Source organism: Rhincodon typus, chromosome 2, assembly GCF_021869965.1.
Source record: "Rhincodon typus isolate 14 chromosome 2, sRhiTyp1.1, whole genome shotgun sequence".
Taxonomy (NCBI): Eukaryota; Metazoa; Chordata; class Chondrichthyes; order Orectolobiformes; family Rhincodontidae; genus Rhincodon; species Rhincodon typus.
This window is the reverse complement of record NC_063333.1, coordinates 58,222,639-58,245,039: the sequence shown is the minus strand read 5'-3', so window position 1 is coordinate 58,245,039 and position 22,401 is coordinate 58,222,639. Positions and strand designations below refer to the sequence as shown.

The 22,401-nt window shown below is 39.1% G+C and overlaps 1 protein-coding gene across 1 annotated transcript in view; it reads right to left on the bottom strand.

The window, feature by feature from the left end:
- Positions 1-22,401, bottom strand: part of LOC109913433 (contactin-associated protein-like 2) — a 1,704,267-nt gene that overhangs the window by 161,689 nt on the left and 1,520,177 nt on the right. Inside the window, exons 17-18 of the mRNA XM_048610560.1 lie at positions 14,714-14,932; positions 6,674-6,910 (exon numbers count right to left, since the gene is read on the bottom strand). Of these exons, the coding sequence (XP_048466517.1) occupies positions 6,674-6,910; positions 14,714-14,932 (456 nt within the window). The remainder of the gene's footprint in view (positions 1-6,673; positions 6,911-14,713; positions 14,933-22,401) is intronic.

The window sequence follows — 22,401 nt, the reverse complement described above, 5'->3', positions numbered from 1 at the left end:
CCCATTTCAGTCCAAAATCAGAAATACAGAAAAATAAAAAGATACGCTCTTTATAACGTCAAAAACATCTAACCATTTTAGAATAAATTGGTGATGTTAATCAAACTGTAAACGTTCAGGCTTCCACCAAGATAAAGATAGATTGTAAGTAGAAGTTTCAAGCAACACTATTCTAATAATAAAGTGCCGCATAAAAGATTATTGCACAAGATAGGAGCTTATGGTTTTAGTGGCAATTTATTAGTATGGATTAATGATTGGTTAAAACACAGGAGTCAGAGAGTTGAGATTAATGGGACTAGTACAGATTGGAAAGATGTAATTCATGGAATGCCACAGGGATCAGACCAAGGGCTATAATCAACAGCACATTCCAGTTGCCAACCATTTTAACTCCCCCAGTCAGGGAATTGATAACTATGCTGATCTGGCATAGAAGGGGAGTTGACGACTGGGCAGATAAGCCACGGTCATATTTATGATGTTCTTAAGAGAATCCCCAAACTATTGTCTCTTGAAATTGTGAGCACTGATTTTTTTTTCACATCAGTCTATTTTTTTTCAAAATTTTAAAGACAGTAGATTTCAATGATTTTTACTATTTGACAGTCCCACAAAACCTATGTTTCTACACATGTTAGTGTCTACAATTAATAATCCCAGATGCCTGAGCTCTCCAAAACCATACCTGAGCCCTCAGATCCTCCAAAGAGCTCTGGTAGCTTTAGACATTTTCCTTAACAGTCTGAAGGCTATCAGTCCTGTTGCAGAAGCCTGGGTGATAGAAGTTGCTTCTGAGTTAATGCAGCTGCACGTTTAACCAAAGGTAATATACTGCAGATGTGGAAAATCTGAAATAAAAACAGAAAATTCTGGAGAAACCTAGCAGGTCTGGTAGTCTAAGAAGTGCCTGTTAATTCCATTTCTCTCTCCACAGATGCTGCCTGACCTGCTGTTAATCCTGTGTTTTTTGTTTTTACTTAAACTGTATTCTTAAATGTGCTGTTACCCCCATAAAACACAGGTGTATGAAGTATCTCCTAATTCCCAACAAAAATGGGAATATTGGATTCGAGGTGGCCTTCCAAAATTGGAATTCCAGTGCCATTTTGGTGAAAATTCAAGCCTATGAGTCCACTGATCTGATCAGTTGTGGAATAACTTCACAGAGGCTGGTATCCCGTCACCAAGTCACCCTTTATTTACATGTGGAGAGTCATTGACACTGATCCAGCTCCCTCACAGCCAGCTCTCAGAGTGAACAGGATATCTGACACCCCTGTTCTGATCTGTCAGCCAGGACTCCCTGATTGGACCAGATTGACAGCCCCAATCAGGGAACTCATATTCTATGAGAGATAGTAAGAACTGCAGATGCTGGAGCTGGAGGAACACAGCAGGCCAGGCAGCATCAGAGGAGCAGGAAAGTTGACGTTTCGGGTGAAGAAAGGTCCTGTCTCATATTCTATGAGGTCCAGCTGGCTGACCTCGTTACAACCACTACAAGTAGTAGGTTTGTTGTTTTAATCAATACTGCCATGGTAGTCTGAAGTAATGTGCCCTGTTGGGAAAAGTAAGCAGTGACCCATGATTAGTGGCATCTCTATGATTTCAGTGCTCTTTGAAATATTGCCCTTGCTGCCTTTTGATTTTCTTAATGCCATGTGCAGAGCCACACTTTTAAACTTTCTCTTTAGCAGCAATGACCCAACCCTTTCACAGTTGTCTTGGTTTTTGGTCCACTTCAATCATTATTCCATTTGGAACTTTACCAAAATAAGCTTTTATTTTCAGGTGTCAAGTCTACCCTTTCCTTTTACTTTCACATGGTTCCATTCCTATTTCCAGTTTCAATCTTTCCTGGGTTTGCAATATTCCCAGATCCTTGCCCAGCTTGACCACTGAAAAATCAGTCCTCCTTAAGGCTACCTCAATAAGGGTGTAGTTAAATCGGAAATCAACAGAAATTGGGAAGTATTTTGGACCACTTGGGTGAGAAATTGAGGTGCTGGGGGATTTGGCAGGTGTAGGGTCAGAGTACTGTGGCGGGGGGATAGAATGCCTAATGGAGAAAATTGGATGAGTCCTAATCATGGAAATTGCTCAGACAGACATGCTAGATCCAGGAGGTAGGTGTAAGGGCATCCAACTCCTGGAACTGCCAATTCTTCTCCCGGACGAACTGTTTTGAATCACAAGGTTCAGGAAATGCAACTGTCAATGATCAATAACAGTTTTTATTCAGTTATTGGAATGTCTTTGTAACCTATCCTTAATTCCCATAATGCCTCAGTTAGAGTTAGAAACCTGGAGCTAGGTTAGGATTGTGGTTCTGATGTTTGAGATTTAAATGTCAAACCGAATCACAAGCATAATGAATGTTCAGCAGTAATGCGAAGTGTAATGAATGTGGATAGTTGGCAAACTTTAGAAAATATTGCAAGGTAACAGCATCTTCACCACCAGAAAATCAAAGAGAAAGTTCTATTAAAGGAAAATTTCAAGAGAAATGGAAATTGTGCAACAAAGAAAAAGCACAAGAACTTACAGCTACAGAAGAAAAGGTGAAGATAAAATTCTGAAGTGAAGTCAAAGAGTGTCGAAGCAGATTCTGGACCAACAAGTTGAAGTTATGGGAGCAGCTGTTTCAATACTGGCAGACAGCTTGTTAGAGTTGATGTCTGTGAAAGTCAGATGAGCTAACTTAAAACTCCAAGGTCTAGGAAGTACAGATTATCAGGCGCATGGGCAAATCACCATGAAGTTTATTCATATGGGATGAAATGTTGCTGAAACATAATGTATGTTGAGGAATCAGAATATGTGATTGTTGAACAGAAATGCATGTATTCATCTCTGTCTCCTAGAGATAGTGGATTGGCTCTTCAGCATGAAGACGGGAAAGAATTCCCCCAAGTATTTTTAAAGTGGTTCAAAAGTTTAGGCGGATAATTTGATAGTAAAATTGGTAACAAGTAAGTTTTTCACAAAACTGGATACCAACAGCAGGTTCTGGCAGATATACGTAGCTCAAGTGTCTAGATTACTGACTTCCCTTATTACACCATTCGATTGGAATTGCAAAACCATCGATAACTTGGGATCTCTTTGCTGTGAAAAAATTTCCTTAGAAATGTGAACAGGGAAGCTATATGGTGATCTCCTAGTGCGTGGTAGAACACAGAAGGAACACAACCAGAATGCTAGAGATGTACAAGTGGTTAGCAATGCAACCCCACAGTGCCAGGGACCCGGGTTTGATTCCAGCCTCAGGCAACTGTCTGTTTGGAGTTTGCACATTCTCCCTGTGTCTGTGTGGGTTTCCTCCCACAGTCCAAAGATGTGCAGGTTGGGTGTATTGGCCATGCTAAATTGCCCATCATGACCACGGATGTGCAGGCTAGGTGGGTTAGGCATAGGATATGTAGGGTTGTGGACGGCGGGGGCAGTGGATCTGGGTGGAATGCTTTTCAGAGGGTCCGTGTGGACTTGATGGGCTGAATAGCTGCTTCCACACGGTAGGGATTCTACGATTTTAAGAATGAAGAACACAGGCCTTATAGAGAATGCCAATTTTCTGGAATTATTATTACAACATCAGGACATGGTATTCATAAACAAGACATAAATAAATCAATAAAGGAGTGTGATATTACATAAGGAGTTGAAGAGCTTTCCTTAATAAAAAGCAAGCAGTCTCAGGGACAACATATTTGAAGATGCCCACAGCCTGAAAATACCCATAACCAGTCTCAGAATACACAGGTACCAATATTGGCTTAAAGCATAAGACAAATTAGGCACAATGATGAAATGAGTTGGAGGATGTTCAAGGTTCTAAAATTAGAGGAACATGGAATGTAGAATTTCAAAAAGGTTAGAGATGAGGAGAGACAAGACTATTGTTAAGAGAACTGTAAATATAAAGGAATGAAAATTGTTCCTCAAATTTATTCCATAGGTTTTGGAGTAGATTTGTAGCTCGGGTTGTGGGTGTTGAGGTTGGTTGGCTCGCCGAGCTGGTTTCTTGTTTCACAGACGTTTCGTTACCTTGCTGGGTAACATCCTCAGTGCAGCCTCCAATGAAGCGTCGGTGTGTTTTCCTGCCTGTTATATAAACTCTGGGGCCCAATAAGATGGATTGCCCCACTTTCGGTTTTCCTTCGCAGTGGAATGTATACGGAACAAAATTTCTATCTGCACCTAGGGGAGCAATCATCCAGCTAGATTCTAAATGTTTGTGTTGAACTAGATTTTACTGTACGACTCCCATAAGCATATATACAGAAAACAGCTGTAATTAAAATATGTTTGAGTTATGTTCATGCGTTTAGTAATCTTTAATAATGCACTGCACTTCCTTAAACACTTCTCTACACTGTCTGACATTTACTTAAGATGATACGTAAGGAGCATAATTATATACTTTCTGGCTTCTGTGTCACTTATCATAACTTTGAATGATGTACTGTGGCAATCATAATCAACGAAAATAGCAAAGTTTGAGCCTTCAATTCCTATTGTCAAACATCTTAATTAGTTATAATTTGAATTCTTAGAAAATATTGGTAGGAACATTATTCAAATACACAAAATAACCAAAATACTCAAACAGGTGTCTATAATAGTGACAATATGAAAAGTTAAATATGCATTTATACTAATATCATTTGGGTATGATTAATGCTCAAGAGGTTAAAGTTGAAGAAGAATTTACCTAGGATTTTAGTGTTTGTAGGAGATTCTATAAAATCCATTGTTAACACTTAAAGCTTACATTAATAGACAACTTCCAATGTGAGAAATAATGCTTTCATGCATTTCTTAACAGGTCCATTACTTTCCTGACAGGATAAAAGAAAATTGCGACAAACCTCAACAGAGGTATAGAATGCTATAAGAGACAAATAATGGGCTATTGGACTCACCAAGTCTATTCTGATCTTTTTCTCCATGAGTGCAATGAGTTACCTCCTGTGCTGTAAATGGCTCTATTAGCTTTCAAATATAATTTGACTCTCCTGCTTGCTTTTAATGTCACTCTTTAGACAAAGAACCAAAGAAGTCGTTCTGAAATGGAAGCAAGTCCGACCAACAGCATTACAATCTCTACCAAATGTAAGATAAGGAGGCAGGTCCCAAATCAACACCAGACAGAATTGGGACCAAACTCCATACTCTTGAAACTAATCAGATCCACACTAACAGCCAATGAACCAATTGAATCAAGTTGCTCTCCCCACTGCAAGGGAATTCACGTTTCTTTGACAATGTACCCTTTTACACATATGGTATAGTCCAGAGCTATGAAATGTTAATGAGGTTATGATCTCAGCTGATGGTAATACTGCACATGTCAGATCCCAGACTGAAACCTAGCAGGATAGATCATATGTTTTACGTCTTATAATTGACTAAAATGGAGGTTAGTCATTGAAGCATGTTCACACAAGGCTGCAGCTATTCATTAACAACAGAACATAAGTTTATCACATAAAGTAAAAAAGCAATATATAAAAGATAGTTAGCAAGATCTTAACACAAGCAGTAAGACAAAGTTTCAACCTGTTCCCTAGCATTTACAGATTCTATTCCAGGGAAAATTAAATTCCTACCCTAACCAGCATTCCCTTTAATTTTCTTACCAGCTGTGCACGTCTCTGAGTCCTATGCACTGCAGTGAAGCCAATGCTGTGATTGGATCACCATAGGCAGAACACTGGAGCAGCTATGCATGCACGCAGTTGGGTAACTTATTGATTATAACTTCGAGTTTTTACTTAACTAGCTCTTCCCAGTTTCTTTTCACTGTATCATGGAGACAGTTTAATGATTCCCTTCAAAGTTAATTGGCATAAACCTTCAACAATTCTAACGATCAAACTTCTTCAGATCCAATAACCTAAAGACATCTATCCAAGTTCTCCCAGCTTAGGAACTCCATAAATTTGGTTAGGATGAGTAACAGTTTCCTGAAATAAAATCTTAATTCTCTTGATAGGAGAAGCTGTTTTCCTTTCTGAACTTGAACCCTGGATTCCTCTGAACTTAACTCAATGCTAAAACTAATGGCATTCTAGTCTGTTGTGAATTCAGCAATATATACGTTACATCCATTAACATTCCAGAGGTTCTACAAACCACTTAGCTGCAGTTACTTTCTTAGAATTGATGCAGTGAGGTCACTGTTCCAAATTAATTTCTGACCTGTTTAAATAAAAGGACCTTCACAAAATTGGTTCATATCCATCTGCCTCTATTTTAAAATCCAAATCCCAAAATATAGTATTATACATTTTTCCTCAAAAACAGTAGAAGCTTCAATTTTCTTTCCAGCATGTGGCTGACCAGGAATCTCTCCCACTCTTAATGCCTGCCATTGGTATATGTTGGAATAATTTTCAGACTGATATTGAACCTGGATTTGTGATTAAGTTGTCCATCTTTTTAACTTCCTGAAGCATCTCCAGTTAAATTCTGAAAATATTCAAATATTGATAATTGTTTTACTTGATATTTTAAAGGCATATTTTAGTATAATATTGAGAAGTACTAGTTGGCCTGATTCCCAAACTGTCATTCTGAGTTAGAATATCTGCACCGTTCATCGTCAATGGGTGGCAGGTCTACCCCAAACCTCAGTACCAAAGGTTCATCAGCATTAAGGCATTACCTTTAGTGCAGAAGGGACCATCATATGCAGTATGAATACAGTCACACGAGTAGCCATTGTACTTCTCCACACACTTTCCACCATTTCGACAATACATGCCATAACTGGTACAATGGCCTGAGCAGCCAGGTTTCACCCCTGGAGTAATTTTTGCTCTCTCCTCAAGGTCGAGAGTAACACCATTCATTCGTAAAGACCGGATACAACCAAGATAACCTCGTAGACCGCCAGCGGCTCCTGTGAAACAAGAAAACCATAAAATGAAGAATGCATTAATTAAACTGAGGTTTCAAGTTAAAGTTATTGCTTAAGTGAACTGCGTCTTTTAATCCAATTGCATCCATATTGTTGTAACTGGCACAAAAGATTGTGGAATTTTAAGCAGAAGTTTGGTCTATGCAATTTGAGTTCTTGCAATTATTTGCACTAGTTTTAAAAGCATTGCACCTAGAAGCAGGTTTCACTCATGGAACTGCTCATGGCTGAATGGGGAATAAATATAACAGGCAATTTAACCACATCCACTATAAAAAGATTATGAAAGAAGGACTCTTTATTCCATCAGTAATGAATCCTTATAGACATTAATGGAAAAGTCGAGCTTAAGGGAATTAACTATTTACAATGGATGTTTGCCCAATGTTGCAAATTTATCAGGATAATGTTTTAAAACTTAACTCCTGATCAGCCAGGAGATGACTGCAGTGAGAGTGCTCCTACTGTTAACTTCCCATAGCTATGTAACCCAATTACCTATGCCAGTTCTCAGACATAAAGGGTATCTTTCTCTCCTCATGGCCTCTCAAAATCAGGGATTTGGCCCCTATAATTCATCTAAGTTTCTGGCAGCTGTTTGCTCACTTGACTACCACTTCCTGGCTTCCTACCTCTGCGAATCTCTTTGGTCTGCACTATTCATCACCTTGGCTCTTCAATGATGACCTACTAGTCTGGAACTCAGCTCCAATTCCTGGTTTCTTCAGCTCAGCGATGCTGTCACTTGTTCTGCTAAAGTATTCAGCTGTTCCATGCCTGCTCCAATTCCCTCTTCTATTTCTCCAAGCATTATCAAAGGATTCCTATTCACAAATCTTGACTTTCTTCTTCTTGTTTCTTTGTCCTTTGTCCATGGCCTCTGTCTCCATCTCCCTAATTTACAAAAGCCACTTCTTCCTGCAGGAAGGGTCCCAGAAGACCTGATGTGCTCTCCCATAATTGACAGCTCCTCCACATGAATCACCAGTGATAGTTTCTGCCAGTTGCACTTTTTATTGGTTTTCTTGGAAGATATGCAAATTAAACCACATTAAAACTTTTCAGCATAAGGACACTATTAGATATGTTTCAAAAAGTTGTCAATGGAAGTTCTTTTAAATTTACCTTGGAATACACAATTGTACCCCAAACGAATCAGTAAATAGCTCAGCATATTTTTAAAACAAATATTTTCAGTAATTTAAAACAGGGTTACTCAGTCATTTACACTGTGATTTAAATTACTTTTTTGTGATAAACTCATTTTCAGATGTTCTAAGGAAAATTTACCAAGTAGTAACATTGAAATAAATTAAGAATTTGTTTAAAAAATTTCTTTTTAAAATACTGTGTTAGTCTGCAACTTCATGATGGTTCATTTAGATCAATTTGGAAGTGAGTTTGACAGGAAACTTGAGGAAAAACATATTTTCCAAAGAAGGTGCAAAATGGGCACAATTTGAGGCAGAAAACTTATTTTATGAACGTAAAAATGTGAGCCTACTATCATTACCATTCTCTTTGTGCCTCAGCACATTTAAAGCATCAAGGAAGTACCTACACTGAAGGTCACCATGGATCAGATGAGGGGCAAGGTCAAGAATGCAGGATCTTCATGGTGCCCTCAGCCAGTGCAGGAATTGTACCTATACTATTGGGGTCACCCTACATCACAAACCAGCTGCCCAGCTAACTAAGCTACCCTTATTCCAAACTATGCCTGTTCTAGTTGTTCCTATTCTAGAGGGACGTCTACCTTGCCAAGTGCATGCTTTTTACATGCAGTCATATGTATTTCTCGACTGGAGAGAACTTAATTGGGAAGGGGCTCCTTATTCAGGTGACCTGGCTTTTAATGAGATATAAATACATGCAAATAGGTTTCCCAATTTCTATATTTGACAAGTTTGACCGACTGTTTAAAGTCAGAGAACTTAATTGCAAAAGTTTATCCTGTCATCAGGATTCTAAATTTTGGCCTTACCCATCTCTCACAAATTAAGTGTCCCCTCCCACCTTTCTTCTCGCCACCTACAGAACCAGAAAATTCCAGCCCTTGAACTACATTTAGTGCAGCTGCTGTGTTCTTTTTACGAGAACTGTTGGCTACAGTTGGCCTGACAAATTGGCTAGAACTGATTGGAGCTGAAATGCTATCGTACCTTGTGACTCAAACTGAATTGACACATTGGCCCTGTTAGGGTAATTCAAGGCATGCTCCTTCAGGCCCCAATTTCATGCAAGAGCAATAAGCCTGCTGAAGATATTAACTCCTAGACCTTAATTTCACATTCAGGTACACTTTCTCGACTTCATACACGGTGCTGCAATAATGGCAAAAATCACTGCTCAACCGATTGTCGTGAGGGTTTTGATATCAAGTGACCACTGTTTGGGATCTGTGAGGGGACTCTCCAACAGTCAGGAAAGTGGGAGAGAGAGTGTGAGAGGTGATTGAGGGAAACAAGGAGCAAGGGCACTATGATGTCTCCTAACCCAATTCTGAGTCTTCTTGCTTTAGATTCACCTGTTTGGGAAACCAACACTATTCATTCACTCAGCCTTCCTGCTTAAATGGCAGATCATATCTTGATTATATCATTGGAAATTGATCTGCGAACTTAAAAAAAATCTTGCTGCCAGGAGGTTTGTATCCTTGATACCTGCAAGTTTAAACTGCAAGCAGCAGATTGGTGCATCAATGGAGTAGATATGTCTTAATTTAATTTTAACTGTCTATTACACCCAAAACACAACCCCACCCGATGACCTGGCTTCTGCCAGATGTAGGGGGTTAAACTGCACACAGCAAGCAGCACAACAGCACACTATTTGTATATTGAGCTCAAATAAAAGTTTGATTGTTTTGCTGCAAAATTAAATTGTCCTGAAATGTAAAATACTGATAGTTAATGAAAGATTTACTTTTCAAATTGTTCTTCACTTTTCAAATCTTCAGTCAGTGGGAATTTATTCATTAGCAGAAGTCAACAGGTGTTATGAATGAGTTAAAACATTTATGCTTCCTGTTCACATATGTATGAACACTGGCGGCTGGGTCAATATAATCTTATCAGGCCCCATCCTTTATGAAAATAATTGGTTAATTTACAGCCTTTTAAAGTTTATATTTATCAATGACAATAGGTTGTTTTCTTCAGTATCTTCATCAGCTTGTAATCAGCAAAGATTGGGGGAAATAAAGGGCTGTTACCTTTATTGGACTACCTACATTTCACTTACAAAGTTGAAACCACACTAAACATCATAATTGGTAAGAATTTCAGTGGGGCAAATCATGACCATCAGATGCTTACAATATACCACTAGTGAACTTCATAAATAAGGAAAACTTGAAATGATAAAGAGTGGATTTTCAATTCCTAATTGTTAAGTGAAAACCATTTGTACACAAACAACTACACATTCATATTACGCATTATACATCAGCCTGGAGGCAACTGTGTAACATATATATATATTCATATTCATGAGAGGTGATGTCAGCTTGGGAGACAAAGCTGTGGTGTGTTGGTGATTGAAGTAACAGTATTCTTAAAAGGACAGTTGTATGTTTAGGTAATTCAGCTGCTGTGACTTATGAGGACAGAAATGGAACGAATCATTTCAATAGCAGCTGGCTTGAGAAGGTATTCGTGTCCTTTAGAAGGAATAAAAGGGATAACCTCTGCTTTCATACTTCTAGTGGGGAGAACTGTTGCTGAGAATTCAATGCCTAGAAAATTGTTGGAAATTTGTATCAAATCTACTGTTGAGAACACACCATCAGAAAATTAAACCTATGGGATGGAGGGTGGCTCTAAGCAGGATAAAACTGTTGTCAAATTCAGAGAAAGCAAATGATGCCTTGGCCAAGGCAGAAAATATTGCAATCTTTAGGTTCAGTCGGTTCTGTAGTTCCACATTAAATTTATGTAAGGATTGATATGTCCATGAAAGCAAATGATGCAGCATCATTGCTTTAATAGAGTAAATTCCCTCAATTTAACATTCATTTCTTTCAAATGCTGCAGAGACAAGATATTCTGAAACCTGAGATAGCAAGAACTGCAGATGCTGGAGTCAGAGATAACAAAGTGTGGAGCTGGAGGAACACAGCAGGCCAGGCAGCAGAGGAAGAGGAAAGCTGACATTTCGGGTCAGGAACCTTCTTCAGAACTTTCCTGCTCCTCTGATGCTGCCTGACCTGCTGTGTTCCTCTAGCTCCACACTTTGTTGTCTCTATATTCTGAAACATGTTCTGTTATTGATAGCCAGTGTCAATGCTTCCTCATAAATGTTTAGGAAGTAATGTGAGCTCAAAATCTGTTGTTTGTCTTACTCTAGGCTTTAAGAATCTAGTCTGTGCTGGTACTTCAGTCCAATACTGACAGAGGGATGGAAATGGAGTCTCTTGCCTGAGGTTAAATTAAGGTTCACCTGCCTGTCAGGTGGCATTGCAAGATACAAAAGTGATGCTCCAAAAGGTTAATGGAGCTCACCTTATTTCAGGACCAACAATTATCCTAAACCAAGGCCACCAAACTAATTTTTTTGGGTATGGGTCAAATCTGGGACCTTGCTATATTAAAAGTTAGTAGCTACACTTCGGAACAAAACACTGTAAACTCTGCTAACAACGTGAAAAAGCACAATTCAAGGAAGTCCATCCTTCTTCTTTTGGATGTGTTAATTACACTTAAATGCGAGCTTTAGCTGATCACTGTCAGAAGCTTTCAAATTCTGGGTTTCGTCTCCAATACATCACTGAGCTTCTAGATGTGATGTGAGATCTGCAGCAATACACAGAGTCGTAGAGGTCTGCAGCACAGAGAAAGGCCCTGCTGTCGACTGAGTCTGCACTGGTCAAAACAAGCACCTTACTATTCTAATGCTATTTTCCAGCACTTGATCCATAGCTTTGTATGTCTTGGCATCACAAGTGGACTTCTAAATACTTATTAAATGTTATGAGCATTTTTGCTTCTACCACTGTACTGGTCTATGATCTGTTTGACCCACATTTAGTTGCAACTTGGATTTTTGAATCACTAGGTTGCCCCCCCTCCCAGCCCAGGGTGATGTAACAAATTCCTGCCTCAGATTGTTGCTATTTGCCACGTTGTACTCATAAACACCTTATGATATAAACATCTCGGATACTGCCTTGTTGGGATGATCAGGAGAATTCGTCCTTTTAAAGCAAATAACCCAGAAATTTTGTTGGCAAGATAGTCGTTTCTGCAGCATAGAATTCCAGATGCAGCTGACTCCATGGGAACAGACTCAGAAAATTGAAATTTTAATTGGCAATTCCCCTGCTTCTGGAGCTTTCAAAAAAGCCCCTTAAGTTCAGAGAATTCTGAGGGTTCTGACCCACTTAAAATGGGAAGTCAAAGCAGCAACCAGCATTCCGATATCAATCATCATGTGCGGAATGTAGGAGCATCTGCGTGCGCATGCATTCACTCAGCTAAGAGGGAATTACCTGTCCTGTTTTATATTCACTCCCCTGAGATCAATGAAAGTTCCAGGAAGTGTGAGTACCTAATGTTGGTGTTTTATCAAGTAATGTCCTTATGAGGTTAATGTTATATTGTCTCTACTCATTATACTGATGTCACACACCATCTGTGGCTGGAGACTAGGAATTCTCCTGTACCAGCTCCCTATGCTACCAGTAATTATGTCAGACCAAATACAGTTGTTTTGCAATTAACCTTCTTGTTATCTGAGAACAGTGCCTCTTCTGTAGATCCTCAATGGTGGTGTATCTTCCACCAATAACTAATAGATAAGCCCAAGACACAAAAAGGTTAGTAATAGTGACTAACCTAAATAAACCTTACCCAGTGCTACATACTATTAGGGGTGGCAAATACCACAGGGATGCCAGGAGTGTCATCTGGGAAAATACTATATGTGGAAGATGAAAAGATCAAAATGCAGTTACACTGATGCAGAAGTTACAGTGTTGCATCCACTGCATGCTCTACCCAAAAAGTATGCCTCAAAATTAAGATCAGGACGGCAAAACCATGTGACAGTAAGAGGGGAAATGCCAATGAGAAAGCAGTGACATTGCCAGAATAATAACTGGTTCCTTCAGTGATAAATCCAGATGCCTCCCAATGAATATATCAGTCATAACGTTTCATAATGGAACAAACCTTATTTATCAAAGAACTGAAGACAAACTATCTGGTCCAATAGTTTCTTACTCAATTAATTGAATACAGCTTATTACCCTCTTAAATAAAATATGAAACAAAATTTATCTCCCAATATGAGGCTCATGACCATGATTCTGGATTAAGAATCCCATTTACTGCCAACTGAGCTGCCCTGATGCACAGAAACTAACTCCACAAAGCCTTTCCAACACATGGTAGCTCCACAACTCATTGCTGACATTTTTTGAACTTTCCCCACTATTTTCAACAACACCTAATCTCCTGCTGGTCTGAGTATGAAATGTTTGGACAATTTAGCTTGCACACAGTTCTTCAGTAGATATAATTTCTTCTATTCTGATATGCAGTAACTGATATAATCATTGTTATTGTTGCTGTCACTATCATGACTTTATTTTTAGCATTTTCCCTTTTTGATGCATCTATTGTCCTGGGCTTTACTTTGAGACACTATAATACCAATAAACTGAATTTCAATATTTCACAAATGCTCCTGCTGCTGACTGCCAGGAAAAGTTGCACATGTGCTAGTGGCTGCACTGCTAGCCAAGTATGTGTTCACAATCATTCTCGAAGCCTTTTTGGTCAGTAGCAGGAAATACCATGAAGATCAAACTCTCTGTCACTTTTAACTGACAAGTTGACAAAATTGAATTACCAGCTTAGTGATGAATGGTAAAATGTAGTTGACTGTTTCTGTGCATTTTTATTTGACTCTCTAACTAAGCAAACTTGATCTTTAATTTGAAGTAATGTAGATACTTTTAAATAGACTAATCTCACATCATATGTTTCTTCTGACCTAATTCCTGTTTGAAGGCAACTTGTGATTTCAGTTGTTAAATCATGTTGCCAACTGAAATTTCTGAACACAAATACAGGTTCTTTTTGCTGCTCAGTTTTAATCAATTGAGGGTTTAGGAAGAATTCTGATACTGCTCTTTTTTTTGAATAAATTATTGTGTTTTAAAATTCCACTGCAATAGACATAAATCTTAAAAGTTCAGTTGTTTTTAGGGTTTTGAGGGTGTACGTGTCCATCAAATCTGAATGAATTCATGATAATTACTTTCCTCAATCAATATTTAGTCAGGAGTTCCATCAGTTTTTCAGCCTTAACCTTGGTTCATTGGTGGCAATAGTTGCTGCTGATGAGTTGCTATTGTTAACCAACCATTAAAGGAGCAATAGTGAGAAAGAACCTACCACTTCAATTTTCTTTTCTACTGTAACCATTAAACCATTAAGTTGGTGGAGCATCCAGTATTAATGGGAGTTCAAATCAAAGACAATGATAGTCATTTCTAAATTTCATTCAACATCCTTAGATTCTAGTTTCCAGCTAAAGTTTTGAATGAATATGCAAACAAGAGGAGAAAACTATTAAGATTAAGATCATAAATCTCAGACTTTGGCTACTAACGGTTATGGTATATGGGATGGAATTATTCCTTAATTGGAAAAATTAGTTAATGAATTAAAAGTCAACATGACTTTCTAAAATGCATGTTGTGCTTGCTAATAATGAAATTGATGTGAATTAGATAGGTCTGTAAGGATATAGAATGGCAAATTAGCTTTAACAACTTACCCACATAGAGCTGGCTGTAGAGTTCCAGTCTAGTATGACCCTGACTTGGTGCCTTCCTGAAATCCCTGCGCAGTAGATCCACTTGAAGGCTTGCTTCCTTCACATTGCGTTCAGCAATTACCCGATGCCATTGGTCATCATTCAAAGGATTTGGAGATCTCACTGTTAGCTCCTCTGGGCCATTACCCACATCAAATGAAAACGTTACCTCAGTAGGTGCTGGAAATACAATGATCATAATTCAGTTCTCATTCTATTAAAATAGAAAAATTATACTTATTTGTTGAGGGAAAACGAAATTGGCGATAATGGTAAGATGCAACATGGACAGTGTTTAGAATAATTAAACTATATTTGCATTTTAGGCCAATTCGGTGTTCCCTATTCTTAAAAGTTCTTTTGCATTCTTAAATTTCTGCAATATAATACAAGAATCTTAACTGCTTGTAATTCCAAATCCCATCATAAATTTTATAATACTGATATTAATACAAACGAAAGTCTTTCTCTTCAAGAGTGTCACCATAAAATGTTGTGAAAATCCAAAATTATTCACTTCCTTCATTTGGCATGAATATATAGGAAGTCTGCTGACAGGACCTCAATTATATTTTTCCTCCCAAAGGGGAAGGATGATAATTACATTACTAGCTTTTGGAAAGATGATACAAGTTTCTGTCGTAATTTGCCAATTATCCATATGCCAACTCAGAAATACATGGAAAAGGAGGATCCAGGTTTGGTTTGCTATCCAATCTATGATAATGCACCACCTGTTTTTCAAATCTATATTGACATATGTTTATTTTCTGTTTAAATGTGCCTTCCTCAAATTCAGGAGTCATGCCAAACCAATAGAATCTGTCTTCGTCTTACATATCTGACTTACATGGCCACGTAGACCAACACTTGAAAATATCAGATTACACATTGATTGTGACGTCTTAATTTGGTCTATTGACTAGAACTTGCACTTTAAAACAACCATATAAATGTAAGTGTTATTTTACGTTCTTCATTTTTCACTGACTTTTAACAAACACTGAACCTTTAACACAGTTAGATTACATCCTGATGTGTGGCGCTCCACGATGAAAGGTCTCCATCTTATGATCTATATATTCTGATGGTAGTCAGTCTGTTAGTCAGCCAGTCAACTAAATATATGATGTAATTGTAATCTAAGTAGGTATAGAACCCAGGCTTTATATGTACATCTGAGGTGTTGTATTAACGTACGTGGATAGCATTTATAACACTTCCATACATCTGACTCAACACAAATTCCCTGTATGTTATTTGGGCTAACATGTAGAAAATTTTAAGCATATTAGTGATTAAATGGTTGCCCATTTAAGACGGAGATAAAAAGGATTTCTTTCTCTGAGTGGTTAGTCAATCTTTGGAATTCTTTCCACCAGAGGACTGTGGAGGCTGAGTCATAGAGTCATATAGCACAGAAACAGACCCTTTGGTCCAACTCATCCATGCTGACAAGCCAATGCAGAACACAATGCCAAACTAAACTAGCCCCACCTGCCTGCTCCTGGCCTATATCCCTCCAAACCTTTACTATTCAAGTACTTGTTAAAGTATGTTGTAACTGTGCCCACATCCACCACTTCCTCAGGAAGTTCATTCCACACGCGAACCACCCTTTGTGTGAAAATTGCCCTACATGTCTTTTTTAAATCTCTCTCCTCTCACCTTAAGAATATGCCCCCTAGTCTTGAAATTCCCCATCCTAGGGAAAGGACACCTACCACTAACCCTATATATGCCCTATATATGATTTTATAAACCTCTATAAGGTCATGTGTCAATTTCCTCCTCTCCAGTGAAAAAGTCACAGCCTATCATTAAGTATTTTCAAGGCTGACAAAGATAGACTTCTAATCAGTAAGGGAATAAAGGATTACTGAGATGTCAAGGGGTGGTGGTATATAATTTAGAGTAATTTCAGGCCCACACTCTGGTGAGCATAACACTAACCTGGGTCTGGAGATGATGGAGGAAGCAATGCTGATGCCTCTGACACTTGGAGGATTGCAAAAAACCAGGCCCATGTTCAGCCCCACATAGGTGATGAGCCTCTGTTCTCAAGTGGAAGAAACAAACTGGAGATGCAGGGAGGCAGGGGAATATTAGGCAGAACAGCAGAGGTATTCGTGGATTAGAGAACAGGCTGGGTGACTACAAACAAGTTCTGTTCACTGTCGTGGCCTGGCTGAGCTGTATCCATGGAAAGGGTCGCCACAGTCCTGGAGAGAACACAAAGTGGCTGTCGGATATGCTCTCAGACCAGCACTTCATCAACGTCGCCATGGATTCAGAGCATCAACAGCAAGGCTAGAGGGTAATGGGGCACCTTGACCTCACTCCCGGTGTGGTTTCTTCCCCAGGAATCAGGGAAGTACCTTCAGACACTCACGTGGATGGGATGTGTCATTCAAATACACCAGGGGATTTATCACAGGATATTCTACCTTTTCTCTGCCAGTTAACTACACTGAGACCAGTAGTTCTGGCACAGGAAGGTGCAACTGCCCCCTCTGTTGGTTGCAGTCAAAGCTCAAGAGTCTCATTTCAGGAACAGTACATTGTTGGATGAGGTAAAAGTGAGGAGAGTGGCCCTGTGGTAGTGACATTTTAGGCAACACAGAGACAATCTGATTGAGTAATGATGTGAGATAGCATGTGGCTTTCAAGGTAGTGTGTACGTGGTTTTGCTTGGCACAGGACCCGTAATCATGCTTCCCTCCAGGAGCCGAAGGTCATGAGAATACACAGTGTTGTGCAATTCTACACTCTTAGGACAAAAGCAAGGTGGGAGGAAACTGGAGCACCCGGAGGAAACTCATAACTTAAATAGAAACAAATGAATCTTAAATAATTCAATGATCTATGGTCAAAAGTTGAAGCAGCGAGTTCTCAGTGAGTAGATTTTTAAAAAAAATCACAGTAAGGTTTTTACAGTTCACTGTCTGATTGGTCCAGGCATCATGAATCTCATTTTGAGCACTCCTATCATTTGCTCCATGATGGGCTTTGTGGAGGCATGTGTACTATTGTATCTCTATTTGGCATGGATCTGAGGGTTCCTCGCTGTTGTCATCTCACTAGTCAAATCCAGTATTTTTGCCCCATAGGGAATGAGGAGACTCATGTCCACCAGCACCATCCTCGCTATTTACCAGTCCTAGTCTTTTTGACCCAGGTATGAGGCAAAAGAGTGGAATTTAGTATAATAGGAAAGAGTGTCAGTAGTGAGTTACCTGCAGGAGAGGTGGGGAGATGTCCCCAGTGAGTGAGTAGGTAGTACAGAGGGCAGGAATGGTTAGTAATTTGCAAGTATGAGGTGTGTGAGAGACATTGAGTGGAGACGATGCAAGTAATGCTTAGAGTTTTCATCTATGAGCCTTGCCGAGAGGTGTGCGCAGTGACAGAGTTAGAGTGAGTGGTAGCCCTGTGAGAGTGAGGTAGCAGAAAGAAGGTGGTTGTACATACCCTTGCCCTGCTAGGGTTCCCACTTCACCCAGGATACAGCACTGAACCAGGCTGATACTGGGTCCAGGCTGCCTTTGGCAGTCACCAAGAGAAAGAATGGCTCTCCCGTTCCACCACCTCAGCCATCAATTCCTCCAAGTCCCACTCCCCGAACAAATTTTAAACATAACCAGGTTAATGTTAAGGCTGAATATAAGGGTCTCAGACTGTGTCAATTTCAGTATCCTGAACAGGCCTGCCAGGTTTCTTTAGTAAAGGGCAAATAACTGGTTTATTACCTTAAATAGACTTAATTAACAATGCATGATCATTATCATTGGATTATATATATATCGACTCCTTTAAAAATCAACACACGCACACAAACATCTCTGAAGTGAAGCAAGGAAATGAAAACTCTGCTGAGTATTAACTTTAAGGTACTTTAGCCAAGTAACTAATAGTTAAACTCATGAAAACTGAGAAGTTACAGACTGTCCTAAAAGTTGTTCTGATTCTGAACTTATATTCTGCACACACACAAAACCTACTCGTATTGGGTCTTCCCATAAGAGTTGTGACTGACTAAAGTCCCTTTGCTTCTGAAAGTAGGGAAGATTCCAATGAACCTAGGAGATGCAGGATTCAAAGGAAGAGTGAATAAGGAAGGTCACTAGCACAGAAAACCTCACTATTCTAATTCTTTCATTTCAAATAATGATGAAGCCTGGAAAATAATATGATTGCAAACTGGTTAACCTAAGTTCAGCTTCAATTTAATAGAGTTGTCAACGGACTTAGATTTTCAATTAAAGATTCTGTGAATGTTGCTCTGTGCAGTTAATAAAATTTATATTTGTGCCATTTTTCCTGTGCTCTGATGGGTTGGCACTGGGAATGATTTACAATCAACAATGTAGAAGACTACAGAATTAATACAAAGCTGCACTGCTTTTGAAATGGCTTTGCCTTCATTGGTTATACTGGCTATAAAGGAAAATCATACCATTTCTCAGTACAATACTACTCATCGAAAATTCCTCAGAAATCATTGCTCAGCTTTAGGCAGGCCATAGTAGGCTGTTATTTCCATACAGAAGCATCTCTAATGCTAAGTGTCTACAAGGTTCCGAAGGAAAATGAAACTTCATTGAAAAATTATATTTTCATTCATTTTCATCTTGAAACAGCCTTCAGCCAGGCTGGGACTACAGGTTGTAACAATCTGCTATCATCTCTTTTCATTTGCCAGATTCTCAGTGGATCTTTGATAGTGAATATCAGGAAGGTATGGGGAATGTTTGTACATCTGAGAATTGTGTGCACAAATGGATCGGGAATATGGGGCTTGTGGGTGTCATATATACTTCCAGCATCAATCAGAATGGGAGCCCATGAAATATATCACAGGGATGATGTGGCCAGTTATTGTACTCCTGCTGCTGCACTGGCTAATCTAATAGCTACCTACCACAATGTTAGTTCAGTTGTAAGCCACTTGCTTCGCAGAATCACAATATCACAGAATTGTTACAGCTCAGAAGAAGGTCATTTAGCCCATTATGCCCACATCACTTTCCAAATTAACATCCCTCTCAATGTCTTTTGCCGCAACTGTGCACATTGTTCCTTTTCAATAACCACTTAATTCCCTTTTAAATACCTCTAGATTAGAAGGGCAATGATTTTCCATTCTAGGTACTTAAACACATGAACTAAAGCTGGAGTCAATTCAATGTGGAGCTGGAGGAACACAACAGGTCAGGCAGCATCAGAAGAGCAGGAAAGTCCTGATGAAGGGTCTCGACCTGAAACGTCAACTTTCTTGCTTCTCTGATGCTGCTTGACCTGCTGTGTTCCTCCAGCTCCAAACTGTATTGACTCTGACTCCAGCATCTGCAGTTCTTGCTATCTCCGAGTGAACTAAAACTGGCACTTTCATGTAATATCTTAGAACATAGAACATTGAACCCTACAGCACAGGAATGGGCCCTTTGGCCCATGATGTTGTGCCAAATTAAACTAATCCCTTCTGCCTGTCCTTGGTCCGTATCCCTCCATTCCTCGTATATTCATGTGCGTATCTAAAAGCCCCTTAAACGCCCCTATCGTATCTGCCTCCACACTACCCCTGGCAGCGTGTTCCAGGCTCCTACCACTCTCTGTGTAAAAAACATGCCCTCACATCTCCTTTAAACTTTCCCCCTCTCACCTTAAATGCATGTCCCGCAGTATTAGATATTTCAACTGTTGTCAGAGATACCGGCTGTTGAACAAGACCAAGGTCTTGACTTCCCATGAAAATAGACATAAAATAAACCACGTAATCTTTGAAAGGACAGCAAAGGAGTTCTCCACTTCACCTTGCAAACAGTCATCTCCAATTAAAACCACCCAGAAAGGTTGACTGGTCATATACTGGTGTGTATAAATTTTGTGTCATTTTATCTGCAGAGAATTAGTGACTACACTTCGCAAGTAATTCACATCTCTGAAAGGGTTTGCAATATACTGAGATGTTGAGAGGTGCTCTGCAAATGTAGGTCCTTTCTTGGGGATCAAATTTAAAGCTCATTCATTGGTACAGCTCAGCACAACACTACATATTTAACGCACTAAGGCTCTGGATGTGGGAAACATGACTAATGTGAAAGTACATTCAGCAGAAGTAATTCACATAATATACCTGAATTTCCAAATTTGATGCATAAATATGTTAGCAGTGTATACTTCAAACTATTTTGTCTTCCAGAACTTGAGAGGTGTGTTTGAAATAGGCTTTTGAGGAGCTGTTTATAATTCTTGTATTTCAATAGTCACCTGTTAATACACAATCATGGAGTCTTGATTGGGTAGAAACTGTGATTCAATTCCCTTTCGAAACCCATCAACTAAAGTACTCACTATCTATTTCCACTGGGTCTATAAAGCTGCCTTCCAATTGCAAGTTATGAAAGCCAACAAAATCACATCCCTTCAACCATGTGGGTAAATATCCTCTGAGGATGCCATTATCTCCAAAGTGGTTAACATCAGAACATTCCGTCTCTGGTGCTATGATAATCAAATCCTTCCACTTTTGGTAATTGAGCTGTGCCTGCTTTTGCAAATTGATGTAACAATTAGATCTTAGTATAGACTGGTATAAGATTAGCTTGCCCTTTTAGGGATTATGTGCAGTTAAACAATTCTTTCGGGAGTTCATGGAGCTGACAAACTAGAGGTTCCTGCCAAATCTACTTTGCTATTTGATTCATGTGTGCTTATCTGCATCTGCATGCACAGAATTCCACTGCTCAGTGGACAAAATGGAACATTTTAATCTTTACTAACATTCAAAAAATGACATTTAAACATATAAAATATTGAGGTCGTTGCTTGAACAGCCAGAGTTTTTAAAGGGTTTGTCTTGTGTTGTTTACTGTTATCCTACAAAGTTGAAGCACTCAGAGAGATTTCATTGCCAAAATTTTAACAACTTCACACCAGAATTACAACTCACATAGTTTATTCTCAGAAAGACAAACTTTCTTAATATCAATACAAACTATTTAATAAAATTATCATGGACTCAGGACCATTATCACTGAAGGTGATTCACATTAAATATGGATACTCACATCACAGTTAAAGAACAAGGGGCATAATTTAAATCCCCCTTAAGTCAAGGACACATGCAGCAATCAACTTTTCAGTTGCTTTCTGTTTGAATATGTAAGTTGGATTACATATGTAAAACTATTGATGCTTACTGTGTTTGGTTAAATGAGTGTATGCACTTGGAAAAAACAAACAGCAGATGTTCCAGGAAGCAAAGACCTGCAAGCATGGAGCAGGCATTTTAAAGCATTGTGAATAAAGTATATTATGCATGTACACGCTGGTGTGTCATCTCTGCATAGCTTGTAGATATAAAAATACACAAAACCACCCCTTGATGAATTGAGGCCCTTAAGTTGCCTATAAATTTAGGGAAGGGCACTTAGCAGTGGCTGAGCCAATAAGCTTGAGGTTGAGAGGTCCTCTTGATCTAGGGACCTGTTCGTAGGAATGCATATTTGTGTCAAGGATTGTTTTACAGAAAACTTCCCCACTCCAGTCATCTCTCTTTATTTTCAATAATTCTTCTGGTCTGGGGACTGCTGCAGTCTCAGCAATGGCCACTTTTGCCAGTGATGCTGCTGGAACTAAAGAGCTCATGG